Source organism: Pristis pectinata, chromosome 27 (assembly GCF_009764475.1).
Source record: "Pristis pectinata isolate sPriPec2 chromosome 27, sPriPec2.1.pri, whole genome shotgun sequence".
Lineage (NCBI taxonomy): Eukaryota > Metazoa > Chordata > Chondrichthyes > Rhinopristiformes > Pristidae > Pristis > Pristis pectinata.
The window spans coordinates 30,606,060-30,620,423 of NC_067431.1; the positions used below are offsets into that span (position 1 = coordinate 30,606,060).

Below are 14,364 nucleotides of genomic sequence, written 5' to 3' on the forward strand. Positions count from 1 at the left end.
AGTGTAAATTGAACCCCCAATTGACAGAGCTTCAGGACTGCAAAATTGAGTTTTCAGGAATAAATGTTCTCACAAAGATTTGAGTTGATGGCAGCGATCTCTCTGAATGTGGGAAGATGTGTAACCATCTGGAAAATAAAGGATCACCACTTGCTCAAAGGAAATAAGCTATTGAGCTGAAAGAACATGGAGGTTTGCAGCACAGAGGCCATTTGGCCCATTGTATCTATGCCAGCAGAAATGGAGCTTTTCAAACTGGTGAAAATAAAAAAAAACGCAGATGCTGGAAATAAGAAAAGCAGAAAATTTCTGGAAACACTCAGCAGGTCCGGCCATATCTGTGGGAAGAGAAACAGAGTCAACATTTTAGGTCGGACACCCTTCGGCTCTCCAATCTGAAACGTTGACTCTATTCCTCTTCCCTCAGACACCACCTGACCCGCTGAGTATTTCCAGCATTTTCTGTTTTTATTTTCAAGCTAGTCTCTCTTTCCAGCGTTTGATCTGTGGCCTCGTAGATTACAGCACTTCAAGTGCTCATCCAGGTGTTTTTATAAAGCAGTGATAGTTCCCGCTTGCCTTTCAGGAGACGAGTTCCAGGACCCTACTATTGAGTTAAAAATGTCTAACACACCTGCTTATTACCTTAGATATATCCGTCAGTTACTGACCCTTGCCTTAGTGAACGGGGTTCTTCCCCACGCCATTGGGACAGGAACTGAAGAACTTTCTCTGCTGCTGAGGTTGGTATTTCTGCTGGCCTCTAGGGTTGCAATAGCATTGGTAATAGTTTTGTGGTTAAATACTGGGGACCCTGAAAGCTGACAAAAGCAGGAGTCAGCTAATCCCTCAGTAAAGCTTACAGCATCAGATAGATATTAGCACGGAGATTTAATCTTGAAACTTGTCCAGTTCCTTCAGCGTATTTTTTTTATCAGAGCAGGATTGAGTTGGTGACCAGAAAGACGACTAGGTCTTATTTTTAATAACAAGGTTGCTGTCTCAATGAAAATTATGCTTTTACGGCATTTTCTGTTGGAGTTTTCATGAAATCTAAGAAACCCATTAGCAATTCTCCCATCTGAAGGACGGGTAGAAGCAAGAGATTGCAGATTAACCCATCAAGCCTCTGCTGCTGTTTGGTCAGGGTTAATCCATGTCACAGCTCCACATGTCCCTTAATATCAAGTGTTGGCAAAAACCCCATTAATCTTGGATTTAAATTTAACAATGGATGCAGTGTGAATTATGGAAGAGAGTTACAAATTTCTACCATACTTGCTGGTTTAGACTGTGTCCCGTCGACCCAGACTCCCACCAATGGAGATAGTTTCTCTCCAGCAACTCTGCAAATTTACCTTAAAATCTTCGACTTAAACAAAATCACCTTTCAGCCTAACTTTCTGTTTATACAACTTCAGGTTCTGTAGTCTGAGTTTACAGTTCAATGTTAGATTCCAGTAATTATTTATTTTAATTGAAATAAAATCAGAAAATGCTGGAAACACTCAGCAGATCAGACAGCATCTGTGGAGAGAGAAACGGTTAACAGTTTCTGTTTTTATTTATAATTTTGGTAATCTTCCCAGTTCTCCACCCAAAGCCAATACAGTGTGGTGGCCATGGTACCCGAGATATGGTCTAACCAGGGCTCTGTGCAGCAATGGTGGGGGCTCTGTGTAGGGAGGTGGGGCCGTGTGGGGGCCATGTGTATAGGGGGTGGGGGCCGTGTGGTGGGGGTGTGGGGGCCATGTGTATAGGGGGTGGGGGCCGTGTGGTGGGGGTGTGGGGGCCATGTGTATAGGAGGTGGGGGCCGTGTGAAGGGGGGTGGGAGCCGTGTGTGGGGGGTGGGGTCCGTGTGTGGGGGGGTGGGGGCCGTGTTTGGGGGGGGGAGGGTCTCTGTGTAGGGGGATGGGGCTGTGTGGTGGGGGGGTGGGGGCCATGTGTACAGGGGGTGCGGGCCGTGTGAAGGGGGGTGGGGGCCGTGTGTAGGAGGGGTGGGAGCCGTGTGTAGGGGGGGTGGGGGCCATGTGTAGGAGGGGTGGGAGCTGTGTGTGGGGGGGGTGGGGCTGTGTGTGTGGGGGGGCGGGGCTGTGTGCGAGGGGGGGTGGGGCTGTGTGCTGGGGGGGAGCAGTTGTAGACTGCAGACTCAGTCCAAGGCTTCCTGCTGTGGCCTGTGCCTCGGTAAATAAACAAACTCACTGCAAACCTCCTGCAGTTACCACTGCCCACACTGTCTGGTACACTGGGAGACTGTGTGAGGTGTGACCATAGGAAAGGTGAGGAGTCACATAGGAAAACAGGAGCAGGTGTCGGCCACTCGGCCCCTCAAGCCTGTCCTGCCATTCAACCTGGCTGATCTACACCAGCCTCTGCTGCCCATCACCCTCAGAGTCTGCAGAGCTTGGTTATTGAACCAAGAATAACCATGAGCCTGTCCACTTTAAATAGGTGTGGCATGATTAGCAACTCCCTCCACAAGCAGTGGATTTGGTCATCAGATATCACAGGTACTTTGTCAACAGGTGACACAAAAGCAGGGCTAAAGAAGAGCTGAAGGTGTGTGGAAGGATCTGAAGTGTGGGACAGGTCGGGAGATTAAGGAGAGCCCCTACGGCACCACAATCTGTAAAGAATGATATAGGAGAGTTCTGTGTTCAGCCCTTGATCCACTGTCACCATGGAGCACTCTCCCACCTGCTCCGATCAAACAGTTCATGGGTCCGGGACCAAACCTTGAAGTGTAAAGAAGAAGAGCTGCTCTCATTGAAACCTGCAAACTCCCAGGGCCTGACATGTCGATGCTGGGTTGATATTTGACTGGCTGAGGTATCTAAACCAAGGTCACAACTAGAAGATAAGAAGCCAGCCACTCAGGACAAAAATCAGAGGAGATTCCTTCAGCTCAGGGGTAGTCAGTCTCTGGACTTCTCCACCCAGGATCTATGGAGGTTCAGTCACTCAGTAGGTGGGGGTGGAGAGCAGTAGATCTTTGGATATTAAGGGATAAGGGCTTAGTGGAGACAACTGGTACTGAGGTAAAAGATTAGACATGATCTTATTAAATGGCAGAGCAGACACCACGGACCAAATGTCTCCTCCTACGTTGTATGTTCTGTACCCAAGCCCTTGATCATTGTTCCCATCAAACACTCCCACCTACCCTTGGTGCTCAGGGAACTGTTGGTGGCAAGTGTTTTCACTTTAATGTTGATCCAAGCTCTCTCGGTGTTGGTGTATTTGATTGAAGCTGTAAGTGTGGTTTCACAAACACCCAATCAACATGCCCCACTAATGCAGAAATAACTTTTCCCAATTCATAGCGCAGGCAAAACATCCAATCCATGGCCAGAGTTGTCCAGACACACTCCAGGCTGCACTCTGGCAGGACGTTTGTCCTCACTATGAGCCGTATGGCACGGAGGTGCAGCAAAGTAGTGCCGCTGGCTCACAGCTCCAGGGACTCGTCGATCCTGACCTCCGGTGTGGACTGTGGAGCGGTCGCGGTCAGCCTGTGACCACATGGGTCCAGTTTCATCCCATAGGATGAGCTGTTAGATTAATGGGCCTATTCCATTAATCTGAATCTGCTAGATCCACTGAGGATCTGATCAATGAGCACAAAAAATGAAACCCGTAATGTAAGTGGGTGCCAAAAGAATCAAAGGGGAGTTGACGGGCATGCGAGAGAGAACGAGAATAGACTGAGGGCTACAGGGAAAGAAGGAGGGCATCTTGGGATTGATTTCTGGGAACTAGCATGAACCCGATGGGCCGAATGGCCCCCTTCTGTGCTTTAGTAAATCAGTCCAACGTGTGTACGTTGAACTCTGCTCCATTAGTTCCATGGATGTGATCGGGGCAGAGCCCCAGAACTGGAGAGCAGCACAAGTAATTCACTGCATTGCGCATTGAACCCTGTCCTGTCACAGCTGGGAGGGCATCTGCCTAAACTCGCCCTCCGAGTCCCCCGCTCACACTTCCTGGATACTCCTGATCAATAATAACGGAGAACCTTCATCAGTGATGAAAAACACTATGACGCTGGAGGAACTCCTGACCCGAAACATTGACTGCCAGCTTTTCTCCATGGATGCTGCCTGGCCTGCTGAGTTCCTCCAGCATCATTGTGTTTTTCATCTAGATTCCAGCATCTGCAGTCCTTTGTTTCTCTAACCTTCATCCGTGGCTTCCCACTGTTGGTCTGCTCCCTTTAAACACGGAATCACACTTTACCCAGGAACCTTTTATTTGGAAACAGTTTAAGGGAAAATAGGGAAGGAGTCACTTTTCCTTTAGGGGCAATTTGCTTTCATTTTTAAATAATCCCTCAAAAAAAAATTGAAAGGTAGCTCTTCTGGGAGAGGATTAGACCAAAATTCTGCCTCAGAGTGAATGCAAGGTTCATTGATTTTTTTTGTGAATTTAAGTTGGTCAACTTGTTGAACTTTTTTTCAACTCTAAAACAGGCTATAAAAACATTTGTTCCGTAGAGGGAACATTTAGATCAATTGTGCACAAATTCAGTCTGTGTGCAAAGTTGATAGCAATTGTGTAGAAGCTATCTGATGTCCTTGGTGAGTTTCCATTAGGAAACCATTGCAAAAGGGACCATGCTCTACACACACATTCAGAGCAAATTCAAGCCATTACAAAAAGCTATTAACCATATACATTAAAATTGATTTTTTTTATATTTATCCGTTGCCAAGCCTTGCATCTGAGCAGTCCCAGTTGCCTACATCTACAGGCAAATGTTTAAACCTGTTCCTTAAATAATTATTCCTAAAATAACCTGGATGGAGCACAACCTTTGATCGACTCGTACAGTGTGACTCACTGGGTCTCTGCCACGTCTTTGACAGAAGACCTTTCCTCACAGCCTAACAAGTTTCTTCCCTTCAAGTTTTTAGCTCATTCCCAACGGAATGCATTGTGACAAAATATCTAAGAAGTCAAAACTTCAGATTAGTTTTTTTCTTCAACGCTACCCAATGCCTGTCTTGGAGAGCAGCCATCAGAAAGGGGAGAAGCCATGTCCAAGGGGCCGGGATTGAACGGATTTGGCTGTGGTTTTGATCACCTGTGGTGCAAGCCATCACTCGAGTTTCCTCCGTTTTCCCCACATTGCGTTGCCAAAAAATGCTGGCGAATGAAGAACATTTGCCAGGTGGGCCCTGGTGAGCAGGGGGAGGAGGTGGGAATGTGATGGGACGGGTGGACTCTGTAGTGTTACCACAGAGGAGTACCTAAATCCAGGTTTGTCTCATAGCCTAAATGCAGATCAGAAGTTATGTGGACCTCGGGCTTTCGTTACAGACCTGCCTGAACCACACCTCCCCTAGCACTCTACGCCTCACATGTGAGGGAGTTCCTGGTCAGCAGTAGGACAAAGAAGGGCTGGGGATTAGGTGCAGGGGAGACTATGTCAAGTGTCAGTCACCAATTTCATTTCGTTCAGTGTTCTGCCTCCCCTACTGAGAGAGATTTCTTCCGGACTTACCTTCCAGCTAGTTACTTCAGTTTTCAGCTTGTCCAAAGTGGTTGTTAAAACTTCTTCCTGTCCGAAAGTCACTGCTTCTGCCCCTTGAGGACGTACTTACACACCGTCCGAATCAGTTAGCTCTGTTTTCCTGAATTAGTTCAAGCCCCCAGTAGAAAGTCGAGCACTAGACTCTAGGCTGATGGTGCAGTCTGAGGGAGGGAGTGCGGTACCGAGGAAGGGGGTGCGGTACCGAGGGAGGGGGTGCGATACCGAGGGAGTGCAGTACCGAGGGAGGGGTCGCAGTACCAAGGGAGTGCAGTACCGAGGGAGGGAGTGCAGTACCGAGGGAGGGGGAGAGGTACCGAGGGAGGGGGTGTGGTACCGAGGGAGTGCAGTACCGAGGGATGGAGTGCAGTACCGAGGGAGGGGGCGCAGTACCGAGGGAGTGCAGTACTGTGAGAGGGAGTGCAGTACCGAGGGGGGAAGTGCGGTACCGAGGGAGGGGCACGGTACTGAGGGAGTGCAGTACTGAGGGAGGGGGCGCAGTACCGAGTGAGTGCAGTACTGAGGGAGGGAGTGCAGTACCGAGGGGGGAGGTGCGGTACCGAGAGAGTACAGTACCGAGGGAGGGGTGCAGTACTGAGGGTGAGGGTGCAGCACCAAGGGGGTGCAACCCTTTAAACTGAGGTCCTTGTTGCCCTGGGGTGGACATAAAAGATCTCACTGCTACTACTTTGAGGAAGTGCAGGGGCTTTCCCCTGGGTGTCAGGAGCCAATGTTTCTCCCCCGAACCAACACTGAGGGGCCGGACTTGAATCACCAAAGCAAGTTACCTGATCCCTGACGTCCCTGTTGGTGGCCTTGCACCTTGTAATTGTGTGATACAGGAAGTATGTTCAGGTAGTACTGCATTACAACAATGAACAAAAAGTACTTCATTGGCTGGAATGCCCAAAAAAAGGTCTGAAAGGCAGCTATATAAATGCAAGTCCTGTTTTTGCTGCTTGAGGTATAGAGTTCAAAATCCATTTACCTTGGTGCAGATCATGTTGAGGGTCCAACTTTAACCATGGTGCCTGTGTCGGCTGCCTCGCTATTTGAGAAGGAAGATAAGCATTCTGTACCCGTTGGGTATTTGTGTTCCTCATCCTGTCCCTTTCGTCAGTGTAGGGTGACCACAGGTGATTCTGCCACTTGATGTGATGTAAAAGCAGCCACCCTCAGACCACTAATGAGACCTCTCCCTCGTTCTCGCTCATGTGATAGGAAATTTTTTTTGAGAAGTGGTGTCCTGTTCCAATGAAAGAATCAGCTGTTTGCTTGGCTGGAGTAATTGTCTCCTGAAGCTCTGATTGTCTGCAGCTGATTGAATGTGCAGACCATCCCATAATCCCACGTTGCTGTTACATTATACTTAGAGATGAATTGATCTCCTGGAAAAAATCTGATTCCCCTGATATTTGCCACTTCTGAATGTTATCAAGGTTCAGATGCAAACTGGATTTAAACATGAAATAAACGCTTGTTTGGTTTTCTCATTCATGATAGTTGCCAGGAATAATTCACAGAGCTGGTACCCTGTTCCACCACAAACTGCTGGGCATGTCCGATCCATGTGAACTGTGTAAATTCTTTGTGTGTTTACTCTGGACCAAAGTGATACAGTTGCATTGTGTTGTTTCTGTTATCTATATGAAAAACACTTCAAATTCTGGCCAGTATTTTTTGATGATCATTTGCAAGAAAAGCATTGACATGTTTGTCCTTGTCACCTACTTCATTATGAACTTGAATGTTATGACAGGATAATTTTGTGCTTTTTGAGATTGTAGCAATTCATCTGTGTCTTTGCAAATCGTACTGTCAAAGCATGCTTCTCATGGAGTGTTACTTTTCAGCAGCACAAATGCTTCACACTTCTGTTAGTCCGAGTTTGAATGGGGTAAAAAAAATCTGAAAAATATTTCTGTCATTATAAATTGCTTGATGACATATTCATTCCATGTCCTTGTGTTGAGAATAATGGGATTTGGTATTGAGCCTTATAACTGACACTTCTCAAACCCAGCCTGGCTGCCTCTTGTGTCCCGTTCCATTAATCCGAATCAACTGAATCCACTGGTTATCCGAGCAGTGAGAGGGCAAAGATTTAAATCCCTTCACTGTGATGTGGTTGGTTGTGTGGGCCTGTTCTAACGCACTGCGTCACAGAGAGTGGATAGAAATTCACTTCTGCTTCAGGCAGTTGTGGTGATGAGATGTGAAGTGGAAGGAAGGAGGCTTAATTCCACTTCTCACCAGCCAGCTGGCAGGGCTCTGGAGGCAGGTTCTCCCCGTGTCTCTGAATAAAATGGAAGGGGATGAGAATGGACTAATCTTTCACCAATATTGTGTTCACGGTTGGGGTTTATTTGCCTTGGTTGTGAAGCTGAGTTGGAAGAATGTTTTTTGTTTGGAGTTTCTAGTCAAGGAATAGCTGCTTGAGGAAACAATACTTGCCGCTACATCTGCTCCTTGTCATGTGTTACTGTCAGTGTAGCTGCTGGTGAAGGACATGCATTTGGAAAACACACCAAAGGCCAGAGTTGGTGTAAGGTGGGGACTGACGATCCCATTAGCGTATCAGAACCTCTACATTCTTCCAGCTCTGTTCCAAACCACACCCTTTATTAAAACACGTGTTGTGTAAAAGGTAATTCAGGGAATTGCTTCCCCAATCAAACTGATGGAAGAGTCAAGCAGGACCCAAGTGCTTGGGATGTTGAAGAGCTGATGTTTATTGATGATGGAGGTGCTCTCCATTCTCCTTGAAAGAAATGGATAAATAGTGAGACTTCATGTTATTGACACACTGAGGGCAGATATGGCCTGTTCCATCTTTATAAAGGCTATAAATGTAGCTCATCATTCAATGCCCAAAAGCACATGCTACTGAACTGTTTTGCAATTAATGATGCTTTACAAGTACAAAATGAAACATCTATCTGAAACTCAAATGCCAATGCGCTGATTCTGTTCCACAATACTTCTGATCAAGTGCAGAAAGCTGCCGTTTTCATTGGTTAAGTTTATGAATTCTTGCTACATCCACGCATTAATGTTTCTGGCTTTATCTCTGTAAAGCAGCATTTAATGCATGCTAACAAGACATGAAATGCACAGACAATGTAGTTTATTACAAATTCTGTTCACACCTGGTTAGTGATTGTAGTTCAGATTTTGATTGTGTTTTAAATGTTTTTCATTATTAAATTAAGCCAAGCAAAATATATTCCCCGAATCTAATTTACTTTAAAGAAGAATTGATTTTTGAAGGAGAGAGAATAAATATTTCGGATAGGTCTTCATGCCCAGGCTTATTATACAAGCCATTAGTAATTTATCCAATTATTTTGATAAGGTTTTGCAATAACTGGATGCAGCTGGATGTAAATTATACAGAATTGTATTTTTTAATTATTCTTTCTAGGGAATCAAAATATTACCCCCATCCATTACATTGAACAGGATGCCTCTACAAAGTCAACTGCCTTCCAAAAACTTTTCCTTTCATTTGTCAAGTGATGCATGTAAAGAATGCCCTATTTAATAAAGGTTTCTGCAGCCAAATTTCTGATCCGTTGATTGAATTTCTCCCCAGATAACTTGGCTCAACCATTATACTTCCAAACCTAGAACAGTCCTAAAGTTTTAACATATCTTAAACTCAGTGGCAGAAAAGTTGTTACAATCTTTGGTGTTCATGGTGCATTTGCTAACAAAAGACTGCACATTCCCTGGGATGAGAAACCAAACTATGTTATCACTGAAAATCAGATATGACCACAGTTTAAAGTTCTGTTTGCACTAAGTTCCCTTTCTCGGATGTAAAAAAAAGTTAAGTCAAAACTACAGATAAAAGTTATTTCTCCACTTAGCATATATCCAGAGAGTCTCATGTGCTAACTGCCGCTAAATTGTTAAATTAATATTTCAAATTGACTTTTTGGTGAAAAGAGATTCATTATCTATGGTTACAAAGAGTTTTTTTAAAAAGGTATCAAATCAGATATATTTGAAATTCATAATGCAGGGTAACGAAGGGGCAAGAATAAAGCTTCTCTAAATTCATCAGCTTGTGCTGAATTAGTCAAATCATACAGAAGATGTTTTAACTAAATATTTAGTGAGGCAGTGATGTTCTTTCAATAGTCAAAGTACAATAGCATTTTGACTGATTGGTACAATAATAATTTCTCCCAACTTCACTGTCAGCATGTGAACATTCAGCCAGAGCTAGGAGCAGGATATATGTGTCATGGAGTGTTCTTAAGAACTAAAAAGAGAATTAAAATTTAGAGAGGCATGCTTTATTTTGAAAGCATTGATTTATGAATGTTTGCAGAAAAAGTCCATCTTGGGAAATTCGTTCTGTGCTGTAGGAGCTACATGGGTGATGGAGAGTGATGTGCTTTGAACTCTGCTTCTGAAAACAGGAACTGCAACAAATGTTAGGAGAGTTCGACATGTATTCATTACTACATGGCACATTTGGCACTTACAACAGGTTCCTGCCCACTAAACTTCCACACCACCCCCTCAACTCTGCCTACCAAACTCCCCAAACTGCTGAATGCCGTCCTGGGCCACAGTTCCACCACAGCTAACATTAAGTGTTTCATCTCAGTTTCCATTCCTCATGCATGATCATTCAAGGGAGTGTTGGCAGGCTGTTTGCTCATGGAAGGCATCATAGTTTGGTTTCTTTTGACCTCCCCAGGGGTCAAAGGCAAACAGAAGCCACAAGTCAATATTCAGGAATGGTATTTCCCATAGCTTCATGTCAAACCTGTCCACACCAGCACTGACAGGATCAGTTAACCCAGTATGGACACAAGAAGCAGCCCTGTAGACCCTGTGCCACGATGCCGAGAGATCATGGCTGACCTGTGACTGGGTGCCAAATTCCTCTTTTTGATCCATATTCTCAAACAGCTTTAGTCCACAGAAGTCTATTAGTCTTGGATTTAAAATTAGCAATGAACCCATCATCACCTGTGGAAGAGAATTCCACATCTCCACTAGCCTCTGAATGGAGATGTGTTTCTAACTGTTAGACTCTTCCCTGCCCCATCTCCCCCTAAGTCTCAAAGGAACTCCGCAGCAGTCTAACTTCCCCGTCCATTGCAACCAATTACTTGGAACACAGTGGCAAAGCACGACTGCTGCTGTACACTTCAGGGGTCACTTGCTTAGCTGAAGCTGGGCTGCAGCAGTTCTGGAAGGAGCAATATAAATGAAGTGCCCTTTCAGCCTTTGGAAATTGATTGGCAAGTATTCAAGCCTTAATTATAAATAAGTCAATATGAACTAAAAGCAATGCACTTGGCAAGTTTGGCAGCAGCTCTGGAGAGAACTAACACATTGGCATTTTGGGCACGGATCCTTGATTAGAACTAAAATCACTTTCAAGCAATCTCATGTTCTGATGGAGGATGTCTTCTGTCTTCTCCAGGGAAGTAAGGCCAGTAATTGCTGGGCACACTCATCAGGCCAGGCTCTGTGTGAGGACTGAGGAACATAGTTAACCTTCATCCTCTGTTTTATGACTAACTGTACAATATTGTGGTGGCTTTCCATTAAATTTTCAATTCCATTGAAGTCAACAAGACTGGATTTCAGACTTAAACAGCATGTTATTAGAATGTACACTTAGCGATCATAACAAAAGATAAATTTCTACACCAGTGTGTCAGGGTGTAAGTTCGGTTTCTAACTGCACAGATGCCACCTGACCTGTTGAGTCTCTTCAGTACTGTACATTTTTGTTTGGGAAATTCAGTACTGATGTGCACAGAGCCAAGCAATGGTTCTCAGACTTTTCACCTCCCATCCTGTCTGCCCTGGAGCAACAGATGGACACAAATCCCTCCTTGGACACTTGGAGTAACTCCCCAGTGAGTTAGTAAGTGGCTCATTGTAAGGGCAGTTGCATCCGGTATACCTCCTACTATGTGTTCAACATTTAAAATATTCTTTCCCAACCCAAACACATTTGCCTTTCCATTTAAAACAGTTAAGTTGTCTCTGGATCAAATCCAAATGTCAAATTTAATCTCTGTCCATGTGTGGTGAAGAAGGATTCATGTAGTCAATTCAATACAGTAAGTATACCTGTCAAAATCAGCTGGCTGCTTATGAAAATGTGAATGTTAAATGGCTGCACACCCCATAATTAGATCATGTCTTTAAAACTTGACTTGAACTTCACTTTGCCTCTATTAATATATAGTAAAGATTACATTCTTTGTAATGTGTGTAAAATCTATTGGGAAGGGAAATACTATTAAAACTGATAATGCACTCACACTGAATCACATGATAGTCTTTCAAATATATGCTACAGAAGAAGACCGTTTGGCCCATCATGTTTATCAAATATGAGCTACTAGCCCACTCCTGCTTTTCAGATCTTGGTCTCATTGATAACAGCTCAACACCCATATTCAAAGACCTTTTAAATGTTCTGGCAATACACACCAGATATGGTAATGTTACATATACATTAAAGCTTCACTGCTGCGGGAACATCAGACAAATCTCAGCTCCACTCCCGGTATTATTTCTTAAAATAGTTGTCAAAACCTCAACAGCTCAGTTCGAGAGTGTCCACCACTACCATCACTCTGGCATGTTTGCTGGTATCACAGTAGATCTCAGTCATTCAGTGGTATTGTTGCAACAACTAAGACCTCCCTCCATTGAGTGAGTGGTTAACAGCATTTCAGGCCACAGTTCCACCTAATTCCAGTTTTCACCAGGTTATTCAAATTGTAACTTTCACATCTTCACATTGAGTGAAGGTGGATGTTGTCAAAGCCACACTGGTACTGTGAAGGTTGTAAATCAGCCTGCCTTTTGTCACTGTTACTGGGGAGGAACCGTAGGTCTGTTTCCCTTCCTGAATATTTTGTCTAAACCTCAACTTCCCAAAGTACACCTCAACATCTGATCTGGGTGCTGACTGCAGAAAACATCAGCTTTTTGTTATAAAGTTTCTCCACGTTAATTGGTTTTGAAGGAGTATCTGGCTGTTATAAGTGCACAGAGATTCCCATTGCTTCCCAATTCAACCATGTCTGGGACACTTTCTCCCACTTCACCATCCTGTAAGTCTCACTTTCCCAAGTGCAGCCATGCGGAGATGTGTCCTCTGTCACATGCACCAACTTCAGTGTGTGTAATGACGAGAACTCTGCCTCTGAAACAGAATGTCACTAGCAAGGTTAACATACATACCTTGCCATGTTGTATATTAAGCTCATTCAACAGGGGACCCATTTCCCACTGTAGGGGAGTCGTCTCCAAGCAGCTAATGTGCTTCTCTAAAATGTATTCCCTTTTTCTGTAGAGGCTTTTTTTTAAAAATAAAAAGATTTAACACTTCCACTTAAAGAGCAAACAAAACAGCTTAAGCCTGATGCATTTAGTATTATTACATTGTTATCTCGCAACAGAAGACATCAAACTGCAAATGTCTCATTAAGTAGTAGAACCATAAAACTGCTAAGTGTTCTCCTTTGTCTTGAAGAGTCGAAAGTAATTTGGATTTTGTCAAACACACAAAGCATAACTTCAGACCATTAATATCTGTTTACCATGTAGCAGTATTGATGAAAAAAATCATAATGTCTTCTGGAATGTCTGAAGGTGTCAACTGGCTATTCAGTGTAGTTAGGTGCTAGATGGCCAGAAACATATGGATGGAAGACAACTCACTGCCAGCAAAATACAAGGGCAAACACACAAGGATTCTAATCACACTGGGGACTGCACAGACCCAGAGGTAGGACTTGAAGGAACTGTCTAGGCAGCAGGGAACATCATCACCTCCTCAGCCTACCCTGCAGGAATCTGTACCCAGACCCATTACTTAATCTGTGATGCTGTTACTTTAAAATTCAATCACATACAGATACACTCGCCCATGTAATCCTTCTCACTCTCATTTTCTAACTCTCTTAGACTACACAGACCCATAGACGCATAAAAACACACCTCCACCTCTAGCACTTTCATTCGTACAGGTATTTTTTCTTAAATTCTTGCAAGGACTTTGTTACTCACCTTATCTTTTATGCATGCACGCACCCCAATATATGTAAACGCGCATGCAGACATACAAGCACATATACATGAACACAAATATGCACATGCACTCACACATTCACACACACACACACACACACACACACACACACACACACACACACACACACACACACACACACACACACACACACACACACACACACACTTCTGGGCAGCATCTACCAGCAGAAACTTCTGAAGTTGGCTGCATGGTCTCCTATCTCTTGTAAGGCAAAACAAAAATCCAAGTCCGAGAAGAAAGATTAGGAAATTGTTACTTTCCAGGATACTTCAGAAGATTCTGTGTGCCTTGGATCTTGCTCACATCCATTACATTTAACCAATAAAGCTAATTAGGAGCCTTAAGATTTGAAACTGTAACTAGGAAGAAGGGACCTCTAACCTAATTTTAGAAGAGCAATTTATTTGTGAGCTTAAATCTATACAGACCTTAGAGCCAACACAGTGCTGAATAACTATTCCATCAATTTGTAATCCCATACCTCAAAAGCATACCTGACCAGTTGGCTAAAATTGATCTGAGTCAGTGTCTGCCTTATTGAATTAAAACCCAATATGTTATCGTTCAAAGTAGTGTCTGAATGGGTGTTTTTTCCCCTAATGTAAAAGCTTGTTTCTTTAAATGAAGTAATAAGTTCAGAGGCAGGAGCATATTTTACTTAATGTAAAAGGTGGCTGTCTTTTTGGGCCAAATGTCAATGTCAATTGGGAGCAATTCCACAATGAA

General features: G+C 44.0%; 1 protein-coding gene across 8 annotated transcripts in view; it reads left to right on the top strand.

The window, feature by feature from the left end:
* LOC127583608 (cell adhesion molecule 1-like) overlaps positions 1-14,364 on the top strand; it is a 360,810-nt gene that overhangs the window by 310,596 nt on the left and 35,850 nt on the right. Inside the window, exon 10 of one of the 8 annotated variants that reach the window (XM_052039743.1) lies at positions 8,956-9,085. The exons of the other annotated variants lie outside the window; for them this stretch is intronic. Coding sequence (XP_051895703.1) covers positions 8,956-9,050 — 95 coding nt within the window. The 3' untranslated portion in view covers positions 9,051-9,085. Of the gene's footprint in view, positions 1-8,955; positions 9,086-14,364 lie in introns of those variants that run through there. 8 annotated transcript variants of the gene reach the window in all.